This window comes from Mustela putorius, unplaced genomic scaffold (assembly GCF_011764305.1).
Source record: "Mustela putorius furo isolate JIRA1106 unplaced genomic scaffold, ASM1176430v1.1 tig00000095_pilon_pilon_pilon, whole genome shotgun sequence".
Taxonomy (NCBI): domain Eukaryota; kingdom Metazoa; phylum Chordata; class Mammalia; order Carnivora; family Mustelidae; genus Mustela; species Mustela putorius.
The window spans coordinates 40,774,565-40,801,049 of NW_025421280.1; the positions used below are offsets into that span (position 1 = coordinate 40,774,565).

Here is a 26,485-nt window from a genome sequence, read left to right on the forward strand (position 1 = left end):
CTGTGATCTCCCCACACTGGGTTGCCTGATCTCAACAAGAAAAACACGGGACTCCCAGTTAGATATGAATTTTACAGAGTTTTGTTTTTTGTTATTCATAAGATTCTGCTTACTTATTTGACAGAGATCACAAGTAGGCAGAGAGGGGAAAGCAGGGTCCCGCTGAGCAGAGAACCCAATGTGGGGCTCGATCCCAGGACCCTGAGATCATGACCTGAGCCGAAGGCAGAGGCTTTAACCCACTGAGCCACCCAGGCACCCCCTAGATATGGATTTTAAATAAACAGATGCAACTTCTTCAGTGTAAGTGTATCCCAGCTACTGCCCGGGACGTACTTAAACACTAAAATATTATTCTTCACGTACCTCGAATTCAGATTTAACTGGGTGTCCTGCCCTTTACCTCGTGGTCCTACTTCCTCCAGACGTCAGAATGCCTGGGGCAGGTTTGGGGCGGGGGTCTCTGCGTGGGACCAGGACAGAGGGAGGGCTTGGTGGAGGCTCTCTGACCCCCAGCCAGACAGACCTTCGGCCTTCCTCGAGCCTGGTACCCATCCTGGGGGGTGAGGACGTGGGGCACGTCTGACCTACTTGGGCATGTCCCTGCCCTCAGAGGGAGTCCTTCTGCAGCCCGAGCCAGAGAGCTGGGGCTCTCCAGGGCCCCCAACCCCACTGTTCAGAGCCTTATAAAAAAATCCCTCCTCCCCGGACCTCCAGCCCCAGGCTTCCTCGTGATGATCGACCCCTTCAACACTCACTTAGGTGACTCTGCGGCCTTTTCTGAGGAAAGATCCAGAAGTTATCTGGAAATACTCGTAAGGGCCAGATACTAGGCGCTGTTAGTTCGCAACTCAGTAGCCCAGAAGGCAGCTACGCTCATCACTCCCATCCCCATTTTACAGGTGGGCAAAGGGAGGCACAGAGAGGTTAAGTAACTTTCTGGGGGTCACACAGTGCAGGAGCCAAGCTGCCCCCGAGGCCGGGCCTCCAGCTCTGCTGCTGTGTCCCTTCAGCTCTCCCAAGCGGCCTCTTGCAATTCCCTGGAAATCCCCGAATCTGACTAATTCCCTAGACATCCCCAGACTTGGCAGACTGCGCCCTGCTGAGACGGCTGGACCCACCCCGGCCTGGGCAGTCTGCCCCCATTCCAGGCAAAATTACCCAGAGGGACCGTGGGGTTTCTTGAGGTGGACGTGGCAGAGGCCGAGCCCATGCCTCCCCACGGCTCACCCTGCGACCCCGCGCCAGCTACCGGACAGCCCCGCGTCGCCGTTCACCCACCGGCCAAAAACAGGTAACAGCACTCCCTGCCTGGGAAGGTCACGCTGGGGACAGGGCCAGCCTCCTGGGTGTGTGACTCTGGGCCTCGCCCAGGCCCCGCACCCAGGGGCGCTGCTGTCGCCGTATTGACGTTCTGAATACTTTTTGGACGAGGGGCTCTCCGTCTTCATTTCTCACTGAGAGCCGCAAATTATGTGGCTGGTCCTGTGGGGGGGGGGGAATGGGAAGATGCCCCCGGAAGCCACCCACGCCCCGGGTCAGCTTATTTTCGCTTTTGATCCTTACCTGTCCATTGCTCAGTATGGCTTATTTTCACTAGCTATGAAAAATGGTTTGGGGACGCCTGGGTGGCTCAGTTGGTTAAGCAGCTGCCTTCGGCTCAGGTCATGATCCCAGCGTCCTGGGATCGAGTCCCACATCGGGCTCCTTGCTCGGCAGGGAGCCTGCTTCTCCCTCTGCCTCTGCCTGCCATTCTGTCTGCCTGTGCTCGCTCTCTTTCCCTCTCTCTGACAAATAAATAAAATCTTAAAAAAAAAAAAAAAAAGAAAAGAAAAATGGTTTCGAAGTCAAGGCTACAACCCAAACTGGTGAAAACTACACATACCAATGCAAAGCTCGCTCTGAATAAACCATTTCTCCTCTCTGGGTCTCAGTTTCCCCGTCTACTTCCTTATGCATGCGGGTTTGGATACCGGGAGTCTCTGGCCTGGCTTCTGTGGGGCAAACAGGTTTTAAACATACTCATCTCCTTACGGGTCTGTGAACCGCTTTTATTTGCCCGGACCACCCTTCCTATGCTTGTCTATGGGCAAACTCCTACTTGAACTTCAAAGCCCCAGCTTCAACCCCCCACCCCATAATCTGTGAGGCAGAGATTTTACCCCTCCCTTGGCCCCAGGCCTGATCTTGCAGATGGGGGTATCTGGTCCTGGCTCTGTCTCTCCTGGACTGGGAGCTTCCTGAGGACAGGCCGGAGAACCGGGCCCTTTGGGGCCCCAGCTTTGTCTAGCCCAAGGCCAGACTCAAGAGTCTGCGGAACCGACAAGCACGTGGAGAGGTCACCTGTCATTTCAGGGGGCTGGAATGGGCACAGGAGGCCTCGGGCTGGGGGCGAGGTGGGGCAATGGTCCCAGGGCTTTCCGAGTCCACACCCAGCTAGGGAAGGGCTGGTGGCTCCCAGACTGGATCTGCCTGAACCGGCCTGGCCCCCCGCACGGTGATCCAATGGGCTCAAGTCACAGGGACTCCATGGTCCTGCCGAAGCCCAGTCCCACCCGCTCCCTGGCACCGCTGCGAATCCGCGCCTCATTTGCATCAGGCCCCAGGAGGCCCTAACCTGGAGCAAGCCAGACAGATGCCCAGGCGCGCTGCGAGGACCCTGCCCTCTCCCGGGACTCACCAGACGCCTGCCCCGCCCCCCACCCATGGGCTGGGTTCCCTGCTAGGGGGTCCCCGAGGTCCCAGAACTCCTACTGGGGTGGAGACAAAGTAATAAGCAGACAGCTACTAGTGGGGAGGGAGAGAGCACGGCGGGCCGGGGCCGTCTCGGAGGGGTTCGGGGAGTATCTGAGGTGGGGGCTTCAGAGCTAAGATCTGGGTTACGGGAGAAACCCGGCGGCTTAAAGTTCCGGCGCGAGAGTGCAGGGTGGGGTGAGCCCGAAGGCGGCGCAGCTTCAACTCGATCTCCACGTTGGCAAAGGAGGAAACTGAGACCCGCAAGGAAGCGACGTGCTGGGGTCCCAACAGAAGCGGGCGGGGTGGGACGCGAACCCGCGGCCCCCTCAGGGAGCCGTCAGGGTCTCGGGCCGACCAGGGCCCCGCCCCGCCCCGCCCCCAGAGAGCCCGCCCCCCAGAGGCCCCGCCCCGCGGCATGACCGGAAGTGAGCGGGGCCCCCAAGATGGCGCCCGAAACCCGGAAGTGAGCGCGGCCGAGGCGAAGCTCGGAGAGACGGAGGCGCCGCGGGCTCCGCGCCCGGCCGGACCCAGGTCGGAGGTGAGGCGCGTCGGTCCGACGCTCGCGGCGACTCCGCCGCTCCCGCCCGGCCCGAGCGTGCGCGCCCCCACCCGCTCGGGCCCCGGCCAGCCGCGGCCGCCCGCGCCCCGGGCCAGGGGAGCCGGGGTTCCGGGGCCGCGGGCGGAGGGAGCGCGGCGGCGAGTCCCCGCCTTCCCCGGCGACCCCCGACCCCGCCCTCCGCCGCGAGCCCTGGCCCCGCCCTCCTGTGCGACCCCCCCTCCGACCCCGCCCTCCGCCGTGAGCCCGGGGCGCGCGCTCGCCCGGGAGCCCCGAGCTCGCCCTCCTCGGGGACCCCCGCTGGCCCCCGGCCCCCGGCCCCGCGGCGCGCTCCCAGCGCTTCGGTGCCCCGCGTTCGGTGCCCCCGGTGGAGGCGTCGTCACGGCGACCCCCCGCCCTCCCTCCGGGTGGCCCCCGCCCCCGCACTCCCCGGGGCCCCCACCCCTCGCCTCTGGCGGCCTCTTCCTCCGGGGCCCCGGCCCCTTCCTTTCCCGCGGTCCCCGACCCCCGACCCCGGGCCCGCGGCGACCCCTGCCCTTTCCTCCTCTCCGGGCTCGGGGGCGCGGGCTGCCGCTCGCCGCGCTCCGGGAGGGGCCGACCCTCTGGTCTCGCGGCTTTGGCGCGGGGGCGGCCGGCTCCGGGCGGAGGCCGCAGAGCCTTGTGCCTGCGTGGGAGCCGCGAGGACGGGGCGGGGAGGGGGAGACGCGGAGGGCAGCCTGGGGGGGTGGGAGGTGATGGTGGGAGGTGACGCCCGCCTCCCTGCCGCCCTCCCCGGGGTGCGAGGTGCCGGGTCTGGGGTCAGGGAGCAGCAGTGTGGACGGCCGGGCCGGCGCTCCGGGGGGGCCTCGGGAGTCTGTCCGCCTGCCCTTCCCAGTGGTCAGGGAAGAGGCGAGTCTGTGAAAAGTGTCGGGGCACCCCCGGCTTCTGCTTCCCAGAACGGACCGAGTCCCGCCTGCTCTGAATGCCCTTCCTGCCTGTCCAGCGCCTGGCCGGGCTCGTGGGTGCCGTGTGTTTGCGCGCTGCCCGGGAGGGGGTCGCGCCCGAAGCTGGCCACGGGGAAGAGCGCCCGCGGTGTGGGGTGTGATTTCCCGGGGCAGCGTGGGGGCTGCTGCCCGGCCTGCGGGGTCTTCCCTGTGGACGCTGGGAAAGCCTGGAGGAGGCTGGGGCCGGGGCCCGGGGGCCGCGGACCCCCAGGAAAGAAAGATGGCCACCTGTCAGAAGCAGGACACCCCGAGGCCGACCGAGGGCGCCTTGGTTGGGTGGGAGGCCTGGCTCTTCTCCAGGCCGGTCGGTGGAGGGCTCCTGGGGCTCTGCACTTCACCCCCTCCCGCTGCCTGGCTGTGGGGGGCGCTTGTGAGCAGGGCGGCTGAGTGTGGCCGTCTTTGAGGCGGAGACCCTGGGCCTGTTGATCGGGCTGTCTGGTTTCTCTGGGCGGGAGGCCCCAGAGGTGGGCGCTGGCCGCTCAGAGCTTTGTGCTGTGGACCACGGTCCCCCAGGACATCCACCTGTGGCGTCCTCAGAGGGAGCAGGGACCATGAAATCTGGGCCCTGGGTGGGCGGGCCAGGGAAGGCAGGGCAGGCCAGTGGCCCCAGGGCCCCACATGGTGGGGAAGATGCCGCCGGGAACCCGGCAGACCTCCGAGGAGCCCCGCAAGTACAGGGCACTGACGTGGGACAGGCCGCCGTGGGGGGTAGGGGGAGGCGTGCTGGGGGCTTTGGAGGGCGAGAGGGCACGTTTGTTGAGCTCGGAGGATCTGAGCAGACCGTCTGTTCACACCTGCCCAGCCAGCACCTGCTGGGGTGTGCGTGTGTGTGTGTGTGTGTGTGTGGTGGGGACATCCGTGTTGTGGCAGAGCGCTGGGGGCACGAGATTTCCAGGAGAGCCTGTCCTGCGGAAGAGGTAGTGCCTTCGCGGCCGGGGCTGGGGTGGAGCCGTGTGCCATGTGCCGGCAGACAGCCCAGGGCCGGCGCCCTCCAGCTGCGTGACCTTGGTTCAGTCACTGCCCGGGCCCGGGGGGACACCAAGGCCGGCTCCCCGTCCGCTGCGGGCAGGGCCTCCGCTGGGGCAAGACCAGCTCGGGCTGGCCCAGCTTAGTTCCAGCAAAGTGTCAGAGGCCCCTCCAGCAAGGGCCAGGCCGGAAACGCTGACGGAGCGAGCTTGGCTGGGAATAAAGAGGCAACTGTGTCCAGTCCCCAGAGGCCGTCTCCCTCCCGGGATGGCCTCCTCTGGATAAGAGGCCTTTAGGGCGGCGGGGCGGGGGTGGGGACCTGCTTGCGGTCCGGGGCTGGTGGCGGGTGGCCGGGGCAGACCTCACCTAAACGTGTGAGCCCTGCGGGACTGAGTGTGGAGTGGGGAGGCGGTCCCGGGGTGCCCACGTGTGTGCAAGCGCATGTGTACAGGCACGTGTGCACCGGCTCAGGCGGCGTCCCCATGAGTGTGGGGGCACGTGGCGCGCGAACACGTGTGTGCGTGTCCGTCTGCTCCCGCCTGCGTGCGCCGTGTTGCGTTCTCCTGTGCTGCGTGCCTTTGTGCGTACGTGTGTGTGCACTCAAGAGAGGGTGCGTCCCACGTGTGGAACGGGTCCCACGCAGCCTGGAGTGTGTCAGCCACCGCTCCCGCAGCCAGGGGCTGTGTGCTGGGTCGGCAGGGAGGGCTGGGTGCAGCACAGCCCCAGGGAGCCAGACGCTGGGGTCTCCCGGGTCGCTCTGGCCCAGCTGTGTCCTGCCCTGTTCTGCCCAGACCTGCATGCAGCCACGAGTCCTCCCCGCCGAGGGGACCCCAGTCCCTGTCCCTTGGAACGGCCCTCCCCGACTCCTGCTGTGCAGACTCCTTCATCTTCCCGCCCTTGGTGACAGCAGGCCCTCGAGGCCCCCGCGTCCCTGGCTGCTCGGCGGGTGACTCGGGTGAGGGTGAGGGCTGCGTTTCTGGTGCTCGGGCCCCGTCCCAGCTTGCCAGGCCCCCAGGGGAGGCAGAGAGAGACTGGTGGTTTGCTATCATGTGGACAGACCTCAAAACTCGACAGGTAGGGAGGGAACCAGACACAGAAGGCCCCACGGGTGAGTCCGCGGGTGTGACACGCCACACCAGGCTCCTCCACAGGCAGGGAGGGGGCTCGCGGGGTCGGGGGGCTGGGGGGTGACGGCTGATGGGGACGGGGCTGCTTTCGGGCGGATGGAATGTAGTGGCGCTCGACGGAGGTGACAATTCCACAACTCGGGGAACGGTCCAAAAACTACAGTTGTGTACCTAAACGTGTGACGTGGGTGGCTTGTGGATTGTGCCTTCCCCAGAACCAGAAAGTGTTTCTAAAAGAGGCGGGGCCTGTCCTTGCTGCCCAGATGCCCGTGCTCTGCGGCCCTGGGGGTGAGCCCTGAGCCTGGGCCCTGCTGTCCCCTCATCCAGGCACAGGTCGGCTGTTGGGCGTCTTCTGGCCTCCGGGGGACAGAGGATGTGCCGTCGCTGTCACGTGTGTGACGGCTGGGCGCCCTCACCAAACTCCTGCTCTGTCCCAGACCACCGCCGCGGGTGGGCGTGGCGCGGGCCTGTGAGACGTAGTCCTGGGGGCTTTTTGACTTCTGGTGTCGGGGTGCCTCGGGTCAGCCCTGATTGCCTGAGGACCCCCACCCCGCCGCCCCACGAGGCCAGGTGACCGTGGGAGAGGAGTGATGCCGTACGGCCCCGCCTAAGTTCATCCATTCACTGTAGGCCCTCCTCGGGCAGCTGCAGGGGTGCCCACCCCACGCTGTCCACGCGTGCTGGGTGGGCACGAGGCCGAGGGAAGCCGCGAGGCGCCTGTCAGGGAGGGGCATGTATGTGGCCCCTGCTGCGTGGTGGGGGAAGCGTTTGGCCTCGGCGCGTCCCTGGGCACTCGCGGTGTGTCTCTGCGTCTCGGGTACCTGCTCCTGCGGGTCCTGCTCCGGAGCCCCGCAGCAGGGGAGCCCCCGCCGGCCCCGGGGAAGGGCTGGCTCACCCGCCGGCCCTCGGGGCACACAGTTCCCCGGGGTGTCCGTGCCTCCCGGAGTGGGCTCTGTGGACTGCCAGCTGCCGCGGGTGCCGTGTGCTCCTTGCGGGTGGCTCGGGGCCGGCGCCCAGACGCCCCGTCTGGGTTGGCCTCTGTCACCTCAGGACAAATCCCCGAGTGAAACTGAAAGAGGCCTTTGTGCCCTCGTTCCCAGGTCTGCTCCGTCTCAGGAGCCACGTGTGCCGTGTTCTGGAAGGCAGGTCGCCAGTTTCCTGGGAGTCCCGGCCCAGAGGGTGGGGGGCTGCCGGCGCAGGGCGCTGGGACAGCCGGGGAAGGGCTGCGTCCGGCCGCAGGGCTGCAGCGGGCCGTCAGCTTTTATGGCCCTGACTCACCAGGTGGGGCCACCACCCCTGGGCCCCGGATGGCCCAGGGGTGCCGGGAGTGGCTGGTGTCCTGCCAGCGGAGCCGGCATCTTCCTCGGCACGTGGGGCACTGAGGGGGGCCGCCCTGGCTCCGGCCCCGGCCCCATGCGTGCCCTCGTCAGGCGTGGAGCTGGGAAGGTGGGTTCGTTTGCTGGTTCAGACCCTTGTCTCCCCTGCCGGGGCTCCCCGGGCATCCGGGTCTGTCTGTGGCTGGGTTTGCTCGGGGGCCGCACGGGTCACGGTGCGGCCTGGGACGGCTCTGGGTGTCTGGGTGTCCTTGGCCACTCGGCCTGGAAGCTGTGGAGTGGGCGCGGAGGACCCCCCTCCCTCCCCTGCGGGTCCCAGTGAGGTTCTGAGCTTGGCGCTTGCCGCACATGGGCCGTTGGAGCCTCTCCCGGTGTCATTCGGGCAAACATGTGCCCGTCAGGGCATTTTCAGGGGGTTTTCGTCAGACTCCAGCCGTCCAGGAGCTCCCACAGTTTTGAGGTCGGTCGCTGTCGGGGGCCGTCAGGAACAGCTGTGGGAAGGGTTCTAGGTGGTCACGGGCTGGTGGGTGGGGGTTCTAGGTTGACCAGGGCCGGCACTGTGGAACCTGGAAGCAGGCGCCGCGTACAGGGAGGGTGTGGACATGATGCTGGATTGCTGCCTTGGAGAAGTCGGGCCCGGCACCCCCAGACCTAGGCCTGCCACTTCTCTTGGAAGACCAGCCCATCCGACGCCCTGGGTCGCATTCCTGCATGGCAGAGGCTGTGTTGCCCCAGCGGGGCCCCTCCCCACCTCTCTGAGGCCTTGGGGAAGCCCCCCCGAGAAGGGCTTGCTGGGGCTTCTCTTCCCCAGACCCTGTGAGCGTGGGGGAGGCAGGGGCGGCCTCGCTGCCCACCAGTCCGCTTACGAGCTGCGCGCCAAGGTCCGCGGCTCCGTGACAGTCCCAGAGAGCAGGGCCCTCAAGGCCCCTGAGATGGGGGTGACCCCGGATGTCCCCGGGCCCCGGCGTCCTCACAGGCCCTCGGAAGCAGAGAACTTTCTCCACTGGAGGCCGAAGGGGAGCGAGAGACTCGAAGCCCGAGTGGGCCTCCGTGTCTGCGGCCGGTGACGGGGACATGGGCCTCCTGTCCTGCTGATGGCTGCGCGGGCTTGCCGGGGAGTTTCTGCAGAGCACCCGGTGTGAAGCCCTGGCCCTGTGAGGCCCAGGGCGAGGGTGGCGAGCCAGCCTGGACCCCGTCCTGTGGGGCGTGAGGCAGTCGACGGCAGCTGCGTGGGCTGCTCAGGCAGGGCCATTGGCCACGGGAGAAACGGAAACCGTTCCCGGCTCTGTTCGCAGGTCTCCGGGTGCCTGCTGCCACACTGTGGGGGCCTCTGGCCTCTTCCCAGCAGTGGGCACAGCATCCAGCCTGGTGCCGGTGTTCGCCGGGGATGGAACACAGGAGACTGTGGGGCATGGGTGCTGTGGCCAAGACCAGCCCACAGCTCCGAGGGGCCTTCCCCTCCTGCGGGACACCAGGAGCTGGTGTTTGGGCAAAGGTCCCTGTGATGCTCTTGGTGCCAGGTGGGTCTAAAGGGGCCTGAGGGGGTTGCTGACTGGTCAGGCCGCTCACCCAGGACTCAGGGACCCAGCCATGGGTGGCAGGAGCTCCTGTGCTGCTCAGGGCTCTCTGGGGCTAGGCAGAGAGACGTGGCATGCGAGCCAGCCTGAAGCAAGCCCGAGAGCAAGCAGGGGTGGCAGCGAGCCCTGGCGGGGCAGGCCGCCCTCTGTGTAGACAGAGTGGGGCACACCAGTGTCAGTGGGCCAGAAAGTCTGGGGCCAGTGGGATTTGGCCTAAACGTGCTCCGGGGAAGACGATGTGGGTGTCAGAGGAGACCACAAGCTCAGTGCATGTAGTGCCTTTTAGAAACTGCGAGCGAGCCCGAGACCGAGGAGACACTTCCCAGAGGGGGCCACGTGGAAGGTGCTCAGCGCCTGTCGGCGGCGGTGGCGTGGACAGAGGTTTAAGGGTCTGGGCCGCTGAGGGCGGGTAGCGGGTGCTGGAACAAGCGGGTCGTGCCGCCCCTTGGCAAACCGCATGCCTCTCCCCGCTAAAGCTGAACTGAATCCGGAGGTGGAGGGGCCCTGGGGACCCCCGAGATCCGGGCTCAGATGCCCTCAGCCGTGACTGAGGAGGCTCCACGTTCTGGTCCCCATGTCCTCCGGGCCCTGGGCGGGCGGCATGAGGGACTCTGTGCCCCCGAAGCCGTGCCCGTAGGGCTGCTGGGGGAGGGCAGCGACTGGCCCCCTAGGGCTGCTTGCCTCTGGCATGTCCTGTACACTCAGGTGCGGCCTGCCCGAGCACCTGGCTCCCTGCAGGGCCGGCAGGCAGGCCCTTCCCCCCTCCCGTCCCGGGGCTGTCACCGCGGCTGCCCCGAGGGAGTTGGTCTCTCCTGGACCAGGGGTGGGTCCGTGAGCCCACGGCTGGCAGAGGCAGGCAGCGAGCCAGAGGCGAGCCCACATCTGTCTCCAGAACCCGGTCCCAGGCTGTCTGCGTTTTCCCGGGGGTCGTCTTCGCCTGGCGTTCTGCTTCTCCAGGTGCAGTTTCTCCCGGGGGCCGCCGTCCGCTGCGTGTGAGGAGAGCGCGGGCATCTGCTGCGAGCCTGGCGGCGCCGGCGACAGTCGCAGGCACGTGCCTGTCCCTGCACTCGGCTCCCGGGGTGGCGTGCAGTGTCCCACGTGCGTCCCCCACACGGTCGAGCTCTGCCGCTTCTGCTCTTGGGGGTCAGGCTCGAGGGACAGGCTGTGTGGCGGTCCTCCTGCCAGGGCCACCTCTGCTCCCAGTCCGCTTGCTGGTCTGCGTTCAGCCACGGGTTGACCGAGCCAGGCCAGGGCTGAGGTGTCTGGTGTGGAGGAAATGTGGGGCCTCCCCCCCGCCCCATGCCTGTCCCCAGGACGGCTCTTCCTCTGTGTCCCAGGAGCACAGGAGGTTTTGCAGGAGCCCTATCGGTTGAGACACTGCTCCTGGGCAGCAGGTCTGTGGGGGTGCGCTCTGGGGTCCTGCAGGCCACCTTTCTCTGCATTGACAACAGAGCTGGAACCCCAGCCCCTGGACGGCTGTGCTCCGAAATGGGGATTCTGGGTGCGCTCACCTTATGCTTCTCATCCCCCTTCCTGCCCTGCCTGAGCTGTGCACAGGGGACCAGGGCCCCTGCCTGGCTTAGGCATCCCAGAGCCTCTCATTCCAGACGCGTCCCAGGAACTCTGTAGAAATCCCAGGTCACGCGCTCGGTGCCAGCCTGGCCTGGAGCTCCGGGTCGGCAGCGCTCCCAGCCCCCAGGGCTTGCAGGGCTCTGGGCAGAGGGTTGGGGCGGCTCCAGCTAGGGTTTGCTTCCTCCTCCAGGCCTAGTGTCCCCAGGGGCGGGGGGCCTTAATAACTGACCACACTCTGGGCCGCTAGAATCACAGAACTTTGTTGTCTCTGGTCCCAGAGCCCATAAACCTGAGCTCAAGGTGTGGCAGGGCCGGGCTCCCTCTGGGGGCTCTAGGGGAGGGTCCCTCCTGCCTCTCCAGCTCCCGGGGCTCCGGTGCTCCTCGGCGCGCGGCTGCGGGGCTCCGGTACCCGTCCCCGTGGGGCGCGGTTGCCTCAGCATGTCCGCCTCTCCACCCCCCACCCCCGCCCCCGCCCCATCCTGGGATCCCAGGACCTTCCCTCAGAGTCAGGTGGGAGGCGGGCCAGAAAAGCTGCCATCTCCTACCCAGGGGGAGGCCAGCAAGTCCCAGCTGCCCAGAGACACAGTTTCGGGGCAACCTGATCCTGGCCTGGCGGAGTACAGACGAGGGAGTGAGCCACGGTGGGCCTGTGCTCCGGGCGGTCGGGACAGCCTGCTCAGATGTGTGGGGGCTGAGCCAGCAGAGCTGGGGGGACAGCTGAGGGGGTCAGCAGAGGGGCTGGGTGCCGGCAGATGCCTGCTGGCTGGGGGCGTGTCGGGGTCAGCCTGTCCCAGGCTGTGGCCTCTTCCTGCGCTGCACTGCCCCGTTGTCTTGTCTGGGCCACCGAGTCCCTGCTCTTTTCGTTTTACAGTGACTCATTTGAAAACCCGATCTCAAAAAGAAATTGTGGGAACGTAAACCACGACCGTGAAGCGCGGGCCTGTGTGGGCACCCACGCCTGACCTGTCATGGGATGTTCTAAAAATACACCCCGGGCCCACTAGGGTGCTGAGCTCCGAGCCAGCCCCGCATTGTCTGGGTTTTGTCCCCCCGTGCCTGGAGAGCCCACCTGGTGCCCACCGGGGCTGGTCCTGAAGCAGCTGGCGCCTCCCAGGGACGGGGCTCGGGGGGGGGGCCCGGGCAGGGTTCTGCAGGCAGCGCTGGGGAGTGGGAAGTGGGGGAGGTCAGCCGAGGCAGGAGAGCAGGGGACTAGGGCAGGTGGGGTCCTGAGGGTGTGCGGGGGGGGGCTGGCCGGGTGCCTTGGGGGTCCGGGGGAGCAGGAAGCCTGAGCCTGTGGAGGCTCTGGGGTGGTGGGAAGTGACATTGCAGGAAGGGGGTTCTGCAGGGCGGCCTCGGGGGGATGAGGTGGGGGTGGGGTGGTGGTAGAGTAGCGGAATCTAACATCTGCTCTTCTGAGGCGTGATTCAGTGTCTTTCACTGTATTCCTAGTATCCTACAACAGCGCCACTACCTAATTCCGGAACATTCCATCAGCCTGAAAGCTAGTTGTGTCCCCATCAGCGATCATGTGGCTGGTGGCCCCCATGAGGTCCTTCCTGTCCCTGGAGGAGCCTGGTGTGGGCGTGTCACACGCCTGGACTCACACCCCGTGCCCTTCTGTGTCTGGTTCCCTCCCTGAGCGTCGTGGACTCGGGGTCCGTCCCTGGGCAGCGCACAGGCGCCTCGCTGCTGCTGGGGCCGAGCACGCGCCCGTGGGCAGACCGACCATGTTGTATGTGTCGTCTCTCCCTTTCGTGGACGCTGGGTGTTCTGTGACTGGTGTGACTCCTGCCGCTATGGACACAGGTGGACAGGTTTTGTGCGGACAAGTGTTCTCACCTCTCCTAGGGTTCCGGGGAAGCTGCTTGTGGTAACCCCACGCTCCCTGGCCTCGGGTGGTGCTTCCTAACGGAGTAGCCCAGGGCTCTGTAGCCGCAGAGCCTGGGAGCAACCTGCTTGTGGGAAGGGGTTCAGCTTCATTCCAGGACGTGGCTGCCGAGAGAGGAAAGCTGTGGCAGGCGGGGCGTGGACAGGGCTTACCGGGAGGTCTGGCGGGGGCGTGCGCGAGCACCTGCTACCGAAGGGGTGGCCCCTGAGCCCCGGGGACGAGGGCCAGCCAGCTAGCACCTGTGGCCGGCTGCGTGCGCTTTCTCTGTTGGATAAAGGTCATTCCTGCCTGCCCCTGTCCCAGGTGCTGGGAGCAGAGCCCCCTCAAGGGGTGTCCCCCAAATCCAGGAGATTTCTGGGGCCGCAGGGAAGGGAGTGGTCACTGGGTCGCCACGGCCTTGCGCTCTGCTGAGTGCCCGTCCAGCCTTGTCCATGGACTTCCACACAACCCATTTCTCCTGATGAGCAAAACTGGGGCTCAGAGGAGCCAAGGTGCCCCTGTGCTGTCAGAGAATAATCCATTGTGAGGAGGCTGAGCGGGGTTTTGACCCCGTCTGCACGACCCCAGAATCTTTAAAAGGAACGGCCAAGACCCTGAATCACTGCTAACTGTGTGCTCATCCAGGAAGACCCCAGGACTTTCCACTCTTGGCTCTAAGGCTGCGTCCCACCAGGTTCCAGCTTGCAGGAGCCAGGAGGGCACAGGAACAGGCCGGGGCAGGCCAGGGCCTCCAGGCTGGGGGAAGTGCCGTCCTGGCAGCAGGGGTGAGCCCGTGAGCTTGCAAAGCCGAGCCGGGCAGCGGCAGGTCCTTGGGGCCCAGATGCATCCCTCTGCTGGAGCTCAGGCCTGCGGGCCCCTTTGCTGGCCAGGAGCTCGGGGTAAAGGCAGCCCCTCCCCGCCCCCTGAGGGATTGCATAAGCTGCCCACGTGCGGACAGTGATTACTGGAAGTCCCAAGGATTTCTTCATCCAGGGCTTGGCGGGGCGCGGCAGCTGCCTCCCCTTCCTGCCTCCCTCGGTGATTAATGTCTTCAGCCACTGCCGGCCTGAGGAGCTCCAGGGCCAGCCTAGGGTCTGGGCTCCCAGTGGCGGTGGGTGGGGACCAGGGGAGCCTAGGGCACAGGCCACGGGGCAGATGGAAATCGGGTGGAAAGCCTTGTGCCTCTGTAGTCAGCCCGGGTGGCATTTTCTGCCTGCCTTCTAGAGCAGGACTGTTCTCGGTGGGGAAGCTGTGTGTCTGTGCCCCTGCCTGGCTCAGCGTGGCCCCGACTCCCCCAGAGACGCTCCTGCGAGCCCAGTCTGGTGGCAGAGGGACAGGGCTGGCGCTCAGCTTGGAGGTGCTGGCTAGGTTGGACTTTGACTCCCAGCCTCAGACTCTCCAGGTCACGGAGCTGGGCCCGTGGGATGGGCTGAGGCTTGTTGTGCGCACCAGGGCCTGGGGCTCTCTTCGTGGGTGGCAGGAGCAGACCCTTGGGGCCAAGTTACTTGTTATTTGGTGGGCCAGGCGGCCCTCGATGGTCGTGTGGACAGCGGAGGGAGGGGCGTGGTGGGGCAGCCCAGCCACTCTGGAAGGGCTGCCACCGTCCTGGAGGTCCGTCCCAGAGCTCATCTTCGTTCTGGCCTGGGCACTGCTCCACGTGGCCGTGAGCCCCTCTGGGTGGCACTTGCTGCCTGGGCAGGCCCTGTGGTCAAGAGTCCGGTCCCGGTGTCCACAGGCGGTGCTGTCGGGTCGTGGTTGGGGCCTCCTGAGGACTTGGAGCCCGGGCTTAGCGCCCAGCCCCAGGGGCTGCTCAAGTGTGCTCAGGCTGCACTGGGGTAGAGGTCCCCCCCCCGGCACGGCCCCTGGCGAGGGGCGCCCCAACACCGTGCGGTCAGGGGAGCCTCCGCGCCCACCCTCCACTCCAAAGGCGTGGCTGGCTGTGCTGAGCCCCCCTGCTCTGTGCTCACCTGACCTGGCTGCCCCTTAGCCCACTCTCCCTTATCCCTGGGGCTGTGCCCTCACCTGTTGGGCCTCCAGGGTGACCTTGGGATGTGCCATGTCTCTTCCCAGGTCATGATGCCGCCGCCGCGGAGCAAGAAACCCAGATAGACGCACCCGTGGCCTGGGTCGCGGAGCCCCCCGATGCTGGTGGTGGGGCCTGCCATGGACGGGCAGCTTCCGCAGCGTGAGCCCCCTCCGGCGGGCGGCACCCTCTACAGCCCGCCCCCCCTGCAGACGCCGCTGTGCGGGCCCGGTGTCCAGGTGAGTCTGCCCCGCCCCCAGCGTCAGCCTGGGCGCAGGGGTGGGGAGGGACGCGCTGCTCCCGGGGCTGCAGCTGCGGTCATCCCTGCCTGGGCCTCGAGCGGATGTCCCAGCCCCCACTTCCCAGGGAGGACCCTTAGGGGTGCCCAGCTGCCCCCAAGTTTCTCAGACATGAGCCACTGGGTTGGTTTCGCCAAGGTCAGGACTGGCCCTTAGGAAGACGCTCGGGCCTGGGCTGTTGTCCTCACCGGCAGGACGAGGGCTGCGACCTCCGCAACATATTATGTTGAGGTTTTTTATTTTCGATGTAATGGATCTTATGTCTTTTAAGGTTTATTTGAGAGAGAGAAGGGGGGAGGAGCAGAGGGGGAGGAAGAGAGATCCTCAGGCAGAGTCCCTGCCGAGCGTGGGGCTCGGTCCTGTGACTCTGGGATCACGACCTGCACCGAGATCAAGAGTCGGACCGACTGAGCCACCCAGGCATCCCCCAGCGTTTATGTCTTAAGCAGTTGTAGATTTATAGGAAAGCGGAGCACAGAGTTTCCACATACCCCGCTTTCTGCCTTGTCAACACGTGGCGTTAATGATCACACTGAGTTGTTACGACTGACAGACCAGCACGGGGACGTGATGGACGACTGGCCGCAGGGGACGCCAGGGCTCACGGTTGGCGCTGCACACCCTGTGGGTTCGGACGAACGTCATGGACACCGAGCCACCATCACAACATGGCACGGAATAGCTCCTGGGCCTTTCGGCCCTCCGGGCTCCGCGCTGTCACCCTCCCGTGCCCCGGCCTCCAGGGCCCTGGCTTTTCCAGAACACCCTGGGCTCAGAGCCCCACAGCATGCGGCCTTCTCGGCCCGGCTGGTCTCGCTCAGGGACGCGCTGCCGAGGTCCCTCCAGTCTGTGCCGGGCTCAAGGGCTCGTTTCTTCTCCGGCTGAGGACTGCGCCCTGTCTCGGCGGGACTCCGGGTGCTCCCGGCTCGCGCACACACAAGGACACCACGGCTACTCCCGGGCTTCGCCGACTGTGGCTAAAGGCACATAGGTTCCAGCCCGGCCTGCTCAATGGCCGGGTGTATGCAGGGTCCAGAATTCTGCAGCAAGTCAGGCCTGGAGCCTCCCTTCTCTGGGGCAGAACAAGGGTTCTTTCTGCCGTAGAAGCGGACTTTCTCAGCAGGGAGACTCGAGCTGTCAGGGCGGGGAGGGGGGGGGGAAGGCTGGCTGGGGCTCCCATGGGGCTCTGCTTCAGGAAAGTGTCAGCTGGTTCCTTCCCCTCCATCCTGCTGGCTTAGGGCTGGGAGGAGGCCAGGTAGCAGGAGAGAGCGAGAATCAGGCTTGGATTTCAGAGGAGCCGGGAAGTGGGCCGCTGGGGTCAGGCACTGCTCAGGGTCAGATGCCCAGAACCATCAGGGGGCGTCCCAGATCCGTAAACGGAACGTTGGAAAGCAGCTGGGTGGCGTGGACCCAGAGTTCTGTCTTGGTGCACCCACTGGTGACCTAACGTCACAGGCCTGACCTACACAGTCACTGGCGTGACCCACAGCAGTCTGGGGACGGCTGACCTCCCCGTCTGCGCGACCACTGAAGACGCCATGTCCGCGCCCTCGGCCGGTGGCCAGCACCTCCGGCCAGGGTCCCAGACACCGCCGTGCGCCTCCCCTCTCTACCCTTCCTGGTAGAGCTGTGTCCACGCGTCCTCTGACCTTCCATGTCCCCTGCCTCCCTCTGAACCTCCGTCCGTGCCATTGTACCTAATGCCTTCCTGTTCCCGTGTGCCACCTGGCCCGGGGCTGTGGGCGAGTGTGTCCTGGGGCTTGGTCTCGTCCCGTTCTGTGGGCTCTGCAGTCTTGGGGCGTGCGCTCATCATTCCTGATAGTGCTACAGGGTTCCTGCTTGTCAGCACCCCCTAATTTGCTTGTTTCCTTATTGTTTGGCTTTTGGGGAGATTCCAGCTTTCTGCCACTGTAAATACCGCCCGTGCGTTTCCCCTTGCGGATGAGGCTGGGAGGGGGGTGTCCTTCCGAATCAGAACTCCTGGGTCAGAAGGAGCCCTGGGTAGGGCCGCAGAGGATGGGGCTCTACCACAGGGATCCTGCTGCTGCCACGGCCCCTTTATGGTGGCCCAGGATGGTGGCTAGGGTGCCGGTGCTCCTTGGACAGCCCAGGACCAGCCATGCTCAGAAGCAGGCGTGGAGGGACCTGCTGGGGCTCCCATGTGGACCCAGGGCCAGGGAAGTGCCTCTTGGGCCCAGCCCCCTCCAGCTGTCAGAACTGGCGGAACTCGGCAGAGCGCTCTCCATGGTGCTCTGTGGGGCTGGGCTGGCCCTCCCAGGGTGTCTACGGAGCCTGTCCCCGCAGGCCTCCAGCCGGGAGGGCACCTTCGCCCGGCCACACTGGGTCCAGCCTGTGCTGACGCTGGATGTGTGCACGGCCTGTCTCTGTGGCTGGGACGCTCAGCACTACTCCCCCCCACCCCATCCTGTCGGGGCCGAGCCAAGCTCTGGAGGAGGGACCTACGGACTGTCGCTGTCACTAAGGGTGGCCTGATCGAGCAGCTGAGAGCGCGGACACGGCGAAGGTTAAGTCTCACGCAGACAAAGGATATCTTAATGTGAACGTCCCGTGCAATATTTACTCTAAAAATTGCTTTTTAAAAAAAGATTTTATTTATTTGTTTGAGAGAGAATGGGGGATAGAGAGAGGACGAGAGGGGAGGGCAGAGGGCGAAGCCGACTCCCCGCTGAGCTCGGTCCCGGGACTCCAGGATCACGACCTGAGCTGAAGGCAGTCGCTCAACCAACTGGGCCCCGCCCCCCGGGTGCCCCTGAGTTTTTCTGTTTTTTAAAGATCTTCCTTATTGAGAGAGACAGAGTGCAAGCGCACGGGGAGGGGCGCAGGGAGTGGGAGAGAGTCCCCAGCAGGTGCCTCGCTGAGTGTGGAGTCTGACGTGGGGCTCCACCCCAGGACTCTGAGACTGTGACCTGAGCCGGAACCCAGGCGGCCGCTTAACCCACTGAGCCAGCCAGGCGCCCCTAAAAACTGTTGCTGTTTATCAGAAATTCCATTTTTGCTAGACACCCTATTTTATCTGCCCTGGCAAAAGCGTTATCGGCCTACCTGGGCTTACAGGCCCGAGGGCGTTCATGCCCCCGGTGGAAGCCAGCCTCTGTTCCCACCTGGAAAATCCCCAGGCAAGCTTGCCTTGGCTGGCCTGGGGGTGGGGTGGGGGCGGGAGGCTGGCGCCCGGCTCTAGATGGGTCACGCCCAGAGGCCTGCTCTGGAGAGGCAGAGACGCGCCTGCTGTGCGGGGCAGGTCCCGAGGAAGGCTCGCGTTGGCCCGCGTAGGCGGTGTGGTGGCACCTTGTGGAGGGGGACTAGGGCGGCCTGGACTGGCGGCCTCCCAGAGCCCTGTGCTGGGGGAGAGGGGGCAGGGGTGCTGGTAGACAGAGGCACAGTGACTTCACGCCATCCGGCTTTCCAGAGCAGGAGAGGTGGGGGGAGTGAGGCGCACCCCACAATGGCCTGCCTGGCCTGGAAGCTGCCTCCGAGCTGGGTCTGCCTGCTGTGTGCCCGGAGTGGCCCCCGGTGCCTGGTTTCTGCTAGGTCGTGAGATGTTCTGGGAGTGCCCGCGGCCCTGGGACCCTTAGGTCCTCTCTCACGTTGGAGTTTCTCCTTTCTTTTAAAAGATTTTAGTTTTAAGTCCTCTCCATAGCTGACGTGGGGCTCGCACCCACAACCCCGAGACCAAGAGTTGTTCACTCCAGGGACTGAGCCGTCCAGGTGCCCCCCGGTTTCTCTCCTTGCATGGGGCCGGAGAGGAGAAGTGACACTAGACTACTAGACTGGGGCGCTGGGGTGACCTCACCCTGCTGCCCTGGAGGGGCTTCTGGAGGCTTCCATAGTTACTCTCCAGAAGTGCCGCCAGCCGTCATGCCGGGAGGGCCCTGGGCTGCTCCTCCAGACTGTTCCGGTAGTGTTCCGGTAGTGTCTCTGCAGCGCGCGCCAACCCTGGAGGAGTGGGCGGGACCCCTTCCCTGCAGGTCTCCCCCTCCCCTTCCCCCGTCTGCTGCTCTGGGCCTGCGCAGCCCTGCAGGGGTCGGGGCTGGGGGGGTGCGCAGTGATGGGAAGTCAGAAGTCAGGGCCGGCTCCCCGCACCGCTGGGGACACAGGCGCCGGAGAATGGCGCCTCTCCTCACCCAGCCATCTGGGCTGGTTCCGGGCCAGCTCCCGGGCCAGCTCTCTGTCAGTCAGTCCCGTGGAGAGGGAGGAAGCCGTGGCTAAGGGATGGCTTCCTGCCGCCCGGTGGAGGAGCCTGGCTCAGGGGGCCCCGTGGGAAGGCTGCTGGTCTTCCACCTGCCAGGGCCAGCTAGGGGACACAGTGGGGACACGGACGACAGCCAGCGGGCCCCTCCCCAGCGGTGGCCGGGGCCTCCCGGACGTGCTCCCACACAGGCCACGGTGTGGCTTTGGGGAAGGGACCCCTGCTCGACAGGCCTGTGCGTCAGGGTGGGACAAGCCTGTCGTGCGGGCGGTGTGAGCGTCCACTGTCCACGCCCCCAAGCTGGTCCTATCAGAGCCCGGCGCGGGGCCGCCACACCCCCACTGACCTCAGGGTCCTCCTTCCAGCCCACCATGACTGTTTCTCAAAGCGGGCTCCCCAGAACCCCTTCCAAGCCGGCTTGGCCTGCGGGAGCTCCGAGAAGGACAGGCTCTCCCCCCTGGGAGGGGGAGCCCCCCGGAGCCCCTCGGAGAAGCCCTTGTTGCCACACGGACGTCCCTTGAGCCTGGACCAGAAGGTGCCCCAGTCCCACCCTCTACTTTCTGGAAGCAGGGGGCCTCCAGACAGGGTCCCCGGCCCTCCAGCACACCTGTGTTGGATGCAGCTTCCCAGGTCAGACCCTTGGGTGGGCCAGCAGTCTGGGCCCTCTAGGCCCTCCGGAGATGAGGGGGTGCTCCCAGTCTAGAGGTGGGTCGCGCCCCCCTCCCCCGTCCCGCCCCGCCCATGGCTGGGTGCCCGTGGCTCTCGGCCGGCCCGAGCCCTCCGCATGCGCAGATGGGTTCCTCCATCTTCATGGCGGTCCCCTCCGGGGGCTCTCCTGGACGGATGGGCAGACCGACGCACGGAGCTGTGGTTGCTCACTGGCCACCCGGCTGGGGGACCGCAGGGTGCAGTTCCTACCCAGGCCGTGGTGGCAGCGTGCCCCCCCCCTTGCTGACCGGGCCCCCGGTGGGCGCCCCTGACACTCCTGCTCTGTTTCAGAGCGCCGTGCTGCACTGCCCGTGGTGGGCCGCCTTCTCGCCCGCGCCGCACCCAGCCTTCTCCAGCGAGAGCCCGTAAGTCCCTCTGGCCTCCGGCTCCTAGCTTGCCCTGCCGCGCCATGCCCTGCAGCCATGGAGCCCTCCAGAGCCTTCATGGTTCTGCGGGCCCTGCCAGAATAAAATAGAGCTCATGGCCCGTGGAGGGCTTCAGCATCCCGCTCAGGGGCTTGTGGGCTAGGCCCTGGCCACGTGGAGGCAGCTGCGACTGACTGGCTATGGCCGGTCTTAGAGCCCACCAGGGAAAAGGGCAGAGGGCTCTGTGGGTACCCTCTGGGCTGGGGGTGAGAACTCTGGGGGCGAAGGAGCTGGGAGGGCACGGCGAGTGGGGTTTTGAAGAGTAAGTAGGAGCCTGCGGGGGGTTGGCTGGGAGCAGGCCAAGTGCCTGGCTCAGGAACGGCTTGTGGAGGAGCCCAGCCGTGCCTGGCGACTGCAGGGCACTGTGTCCTGGGACACGGGCATGTGGGCCTCTCCAAGGAGCCTCCAGGCCCCAGAAGCCAGGCGCCTCCAGAGAGCATTTGTGGGAAGGAGCCCAGGCAGGATCTGTGGCTGGGATGGGGGTGGCCCATGACACCTGACGCTGGAGCTGGTCCTCGGGCCTGTGGCTCCTGCTCCTGTCCTAACGGCCACTCTCTGTCCCCATCTCCCTGCAGCCAGTTCATGAGCTCCACCTCCTTCCTTGCCGGCCAGCCCTGCGTGGACACCAGCTACGGACCTCCCACCACCACCCCCAGCTTCCTGCCAAAGACGGGCGACTTTCCTCAGGTAGGGACCTGGAGCCGCGGTCCCCCAGCCATTCCCGTGAGGGTGCATGGGCGGCCTTGGCCCAGCTCAAGTGCCTGTGGTCTGTACTCAGGAAGAGCTGCTGCCCCCATGGCCGAGGGTTCCCAGGTCGCCCCGGCGGCTTCCCTGCAGTGAAAGAGCTGGGCCGGAGGCGTACCCCTGTCCGCTTGGTGCTGGCGCCCCAGGCGTGGCTGTGAGGCGGCGTCTGGGGGGCGCTGGGTCTGCTTTTCCAAGCATAGCACCTCCTTCTCCTGGGTGCAGGCCCCCATGCTTGCCCCATCTGGGTGCCGTGGCACCTCATGCCCTGTACCCCCGGTCAGAGCGATGCTCCATTGGGTGCGAAGACCAGACTGGGTGCTCGTGACCCGAATGGTGGCCATTTGAAGAGTGTAGCCCACCCGCACTGGAGGAAGAGACACGTGCGGTTTCATTTTGGGGGGGTCTCCGATGCACCCTCGCCGGCCGTGTCTGACGGCTTGCCCTCCTTGTGGCAGGTTCCAGAAGCCAGGCGCCTCCAGAGAGCATTTGTGGGAAGGAGCCCAGGCAGGATCTGTGGCTGGGACGGAGGCGGCCTGGGGCGGCATTGAGTTGCCCTCAGAACCGTGCGGGACTTGGTTTTGCCACAGCTGGGGTACTCCGGCACGCAGCTTGGGAACTGTCCGTCCCCGGGGGCTCGGGTCCCCAGGGCCTCAGCTTTCCTTGTACAGTGGGGGCTTGTGTGGCCCCTGGGGAGCAGTCCAGGAGGATACGGCTCAGACCCACCAGCTGTATTCCCCTGGACCCAGGCAGGGTAGGTTCCGACCGGCTCCCTCTGCGGGGAGCTGCCCAGTGTCCCTGGAGCACCCTGCAGGGCCTGGAGCCAAGTCCAGAATGGGAGCTTCCTTGGAAAACAGGGTCTTTGCACGTGTTACTGAGTTGAAGTCGGGGATGAGCTGATCATGGAGCAGGGAGGCCCTAAGCCCAGTGGGTCGTCAGCCACAGGCATGGCTGCCAGGAGCCACGAGGGGCGGCTGCGGGGTGCAGCCCGGGAGGCCTTCACCCGGCAGGACCGCGGGAGCATGTGCGTGTGTGGCTCAAGCCCTCCCTCCCTCTCCAGCTTGGACCCCGTGTGGCCCCCCGGGAAGGGGCTTGGCTGGGCCTGGAGGACATGCGAGCACAGTGGGCTCAGCTGGCCCTCTGGGGCTCGCAGGCCTCATCTGGGCCCCAGCTCTCCCAGGGGGAGGGGGCAGCGGGGGAGGGATGAGGGGTCCCCGTGGTGGCGTCCCAGCAGCCTTTGCAGGCGTACGTGGATTCTCCCGCTGGCTGCTGACGCGCAAGGATGCGCTGGCTGCTCTGGTGTGGCGGCTGCCGTCGCCCTGCCTGCGAAGCACCCATGTCCCCGACAATGGGTGCGGCCGGCGGTCCACGGCCTGACCCCCTCCCTGAGCCGCCGCGCGTGCTCTGAGCGCCGATCGAGGTCTTCTGCTCGGGTCCAGGACAGCTCCTCAGCCAGCCCCAGCGTCTCAGGATGCCGGCTCCTGGCCAGGGCAGCCCTTGCTCTCCAGGCCGGGGAGCTGAGGCTCCTGGGAGGGGAAGCCGCGGCTGGGGCCGCCCGCCCAGCTCGCTTTCATCGCTCAGTTCATACCGCTTCTCTCGGCTCTGCCCAGAGCCAGTGCGCTTCCTCGGACCCACCCTTGGGGCCGCCGCACCCATCTCACTGCGTGTGGGGGTCGCTGCTCTGCGGTGCAGCTCGGCCGTACCCGGCTCCCAGATAGGTACCGAGCGCCTGCTGAGCTCGGCAGCGGCCCACCCTGCGGGGGGCTGCTCGGACCCGATCTTTCTTCTAAAGCAGCAGAACCTTCTTCGAACAGAATCTCCCCCTGGTATTAAGTGTGGAATTAGACGGATGTGGGACCAGAGTCCAGTTGGGGTGAAGGGTCCTGAGGCCCCGTTAGCCTTCTCCACTCCCTGGTGACCCCCAGGCCTGCGGGCCATGCTAGAAAGGGGGCCCAGACCCTGCTGAGGCTCAGCCAGTGGGCCTGCCACGGACACCCTGTGCTCCTGACTGACCGAATGCCATCACCATGACAACCAGCAAAGTGATAGCCTCGGAGACGTCCCCTTCCTGGTCCCGGGACCTGTGATGTGTCCCCTCCCGCGGCAGAGGGGACCTCGTCAGGGCCGTGAGCTGGGGGTGACCCTGGGTTCCCGGGGTGCCCGGCGTCCTCACCAGGTCCTCACGAGAGGGAGACAGAGGGCGGGGGTCCCGGAGACGGGCAGACCCGGCGCTGCCGCCGGGGAGGATGGGGGGCCGCGGGCCAGGAAAGGGCAGGAGCCGGTCTCCCTGGGCCCGGGGGGGGAACATAGCTTTCGGTTTTGGACTTGTGATTTCCAGGACCACAAGGTAATAAAGGTGTGCTGTCTTCAGCTGTAATATTTGTGGTAGCTTATTATGGTAGCGAGAGGAGGCTGACACACCCTGTGAAGCCCACGTGTGGCCACGGCACGTTCTGACGTTCTTCACTGTGCTATTAATCGGAAGGAGTTGGAGCTGCGCCGCAGCCAGGAGTGAACATAAACCTGCAGGCCTTGATATCCCTCCTGCTCGCTAAACCCGAGCCCTGAGTTTCCTGGCAGCCAAAGCAAAAAGAGAAAGGAGATGAGCTGTGTGACTGCCTGCAAGAGAGGCCTTCTCTCCCAGTCTCCTTTGGGGCATGGAGCAGTTCCCGGGATCAGCATCCCTCCCCTCTCTTCAGGGAGGGCATCCGGACTGGGTTCCCAGGCCTGTGCCTAGTCTTGGCTCCAGCTTCACTGTCTGAGGGACTTTGTTCCTTGTGTTGTGACAAGGGCTGACACGCTGAGCACTGGGGGAGCTGGGTCCCTCCCTCGGTTCCACGCAGGATCCAACCCAGACCCGGGACATTGGCAGCGGGTTGTCTATGCCTCTCTGTGGGTTCTCTGGCTTTTTGTTTGTTTGTTTTTTGTTTTAATTTTAGTTTTATTTTTAAGTAAACTCTACACCCAAAGTGGAGCTTGAACTCACAACCCTGAGACCAAGACTCACATGCTCTGCTGACTGAGCTGCCGGGTGCCCTGGAGTTCCTAGCTTCCAGGTGGGGCCTGCAGCCCGTGGGACCCGCTCTCAGGCGTGCAGAAAGTCAAAGCTAGTCCTCACTCAGAGACCACTCTGTTCCCCTGCGTAGTCGCAGCTGGACCCTCTGCAGTGGCCCAGAACCCAGGGGCCAGTTCCAGGATGAAGGGCACATGCACCCAGGGGTTACCTAAAAATTTCAGGGCTGATACTCTTTTCTTGTACATGTGAGGGTTTTGTGACGAAATGAGCTTTATGGCACTTCAGGTGCCTAGGGCGGGTGGGAAACGGTGCCGGCTCTCCGCCGTCTCACGCGCTGCCCCGGTCTCCAGCGCGGTCTCCGGCGCGTTCTCGTCGGGTGGCATTGCGGTCCGTCCCCCCGACGCAGCCAGCAGACCAGAGCGCCCGGCCTGGAGCGCAGAGGCCCCCGCAGGGAGCTGGGCCCCGCTGTGCAGGCTGGCCTGGGGCCTGTGCCCTTCCCAGGGTGCTGTGTTCTCGGCAGGGGTCCTGCAGGCGGGTCCTGCAGTCTCAGGTGTCCCCTGTGTGCCTGCCCTTCCACGTGTCTTCCTGTGCGTGGCACTGACCTTGAGCCCTGGTCGGGGCAGTAGCACTGGGGCCCTCTGCTGTCCCCCGGCCATGGTCAGGTTGCTGCTGCGTTCCCCTCTCGCCCAGGGCGCGTGCGTCGAGGCTGCTGGGGACCCCGGTCTGTCGTGGTGGGGGCGGGATGGATTTCCTCATGCGTGGCTGGATGTGGCCTGCGGTGACCGTCACTGACTAGCAGACACTGCGGTCTCTGTTCCTTCACTGTTTGTCGGCTGGAGGACTTCTGTGGGGAGAGCTGGCCCTCCGCACTCGGCCACCTGGCTGTGACACGACGGGCCACCCTCAGGGGCTGCTTCAGTGCTGCTACGTGGGCTGCTGGGGGTGCCTGTCTGTGTGTCCCCACTCGGAGCCGTCTGGGGTGACCCAGACTCAGCCCCTGAAGACCCCGCGTAAGCCTGCACACCACCCGCTTCCCCAAGGAAGGCCTCTTCTGACCGTGGCTGGCATGGAGCCGCCCAGGTCCTCCGGCTCTCACTGGTGCCCCCAGTAGTTGAGGGGACCCCCTTGGACTCTCCCACCCCAGCTGTGAGTGCATGGCTTTTTATTCCTTGCTTTTGATTTAAGCTGTGATTTGCAAATCATACAATTCAGTGACTCTTAGCAAATTTGGAGGGTCGTGTAACTGTCCCCTCTGTATAATGCCAGAATGTGCCATTGCCCCAAAAGGAAACCCCACATCCACCAGCATTCCCCACTCCTCCCTGCTCCCCGGGCCCCGCCCTCACAAGCCCCCTTCCCGTCCGTGGAGGAGCCTGGTCTGGATGTGTCACACGTATGGACTCACACCCTGTGTGGCTTCCTGTGTCTTGTTCCCTGTCTGAGCGTCGTGGGCTTGGGGTCTGTCCCCGGGGCATGCGCCGGGGGCGTCTCACTCCTGCCGGCAGCTGAGGGACGGGTCCGCGTGTGAGGGACCCACTGTGTGTGTTCTTTGGCTGACGGGCATCTGGGTGGTTCCCGCAGTGGGATCCTGAACCCTGCCGTGGTGAACATCCGTGAGCAGGCTCCTGGGACTTGTGTTCCAGGTGGGCTGAATCTGATCGGGGGTGTCTGGGGACACATTGAGGTCGGCTGGCACCGAAGGACTCAGGGTCACGGACCGCCTTGCCCAAGGCCTCGTGCCTCCAGGCCCTGCCCTATGCTCTCCCGACTCTGGGATCTCTGGGGTCCTGGTTGTGGACGTGCTGCCCGGCCCATGTGTTTTCTGGAAGCGGGTGCTGCCCTGACCCCTCCCCCCAGGTCCACCTGGACCCCGAACATCCTGGCCGGACTCTGGGGGAGGGCCCCTGTCTCCACACCAAGCCCCCTCATGCAGTGAGTGGGGTGGGCACTGCCCTGAGCGTCGCTCCCAGCATCTCGGGTGGGCCCTGCACCCCCCCAGTAAGGACACTTTCCGTGCGCCGGCCTGGGGCTTCTGGGAAGCCAGGATGAGGTCACACTCAGGAAAGTGCTTTGCAAACTCTCAGCAGCTCTCCGCGGAGGGGCGGGCAGGACTGCCTGCTCTGCAGAGGTCGCAGCACCCTCCAGCAGCCCCTGGTAGCAGCAAGAGCCAGCAGGATGCTGCTTCTCTAAGGAAGCCTCCTGGTTCCCGCGGAGCCGCAGCCAAGAACCCCGCCCCCGCTCCGGGGTTTGTCCTGAAGGCCCCTCTGTGGTCTGCCGGAGCAGCACAGACCAGTGAGAGCAGGAGCATGGGTGTCTCCACAGGGTCGCTGCACAGAAGCTGAGACAGC

At 65.6% G+C, this 26,485-nt stretch overlaps 1 protein-coding gene across 3 annotated transcripts in view; it reads left to right on the plus strand.

Annotated features, from left to right (window-relative positions):
* The first annotated feature begins 3,133 nt into the window (after nucleotides 1-3,133).
* SBNO2 (strawberry notch homolog 2) overlaps nucleotides 3,134-26,485 on the plus strand; it is a 47,227-nt gene continuing 23,875 nt past the window's right edge. For all 3 annotated transcript variants that reach the window (XM_045087950.1, XM_045087953.1, XM_045087954.1), the window contains exons 1-4: nucleotides 3,134-3,274; nucleotides 14,789-14,980; nucleotides 20,247-20,320; nucleotides 20,956-21,067. In XM_045087950.1, the coding sequence (XP_044943885.1) occupies nucleotides 14,861-14,980; nucleotides 20,247-20,320; nucleotides 20,956-21,067 (306 nt within the window). In that variant the 5' untranslated portion in view covers nucleotides 3,134-3,274; nucleotides 14,789-14,860. The remainder of the gene's footprint in view (nucleotides 3,275-14,788; nucleotides 14,981-20,246; nucleotides 20,321-20,955; nucleotides 21,068-26,485) is intronic.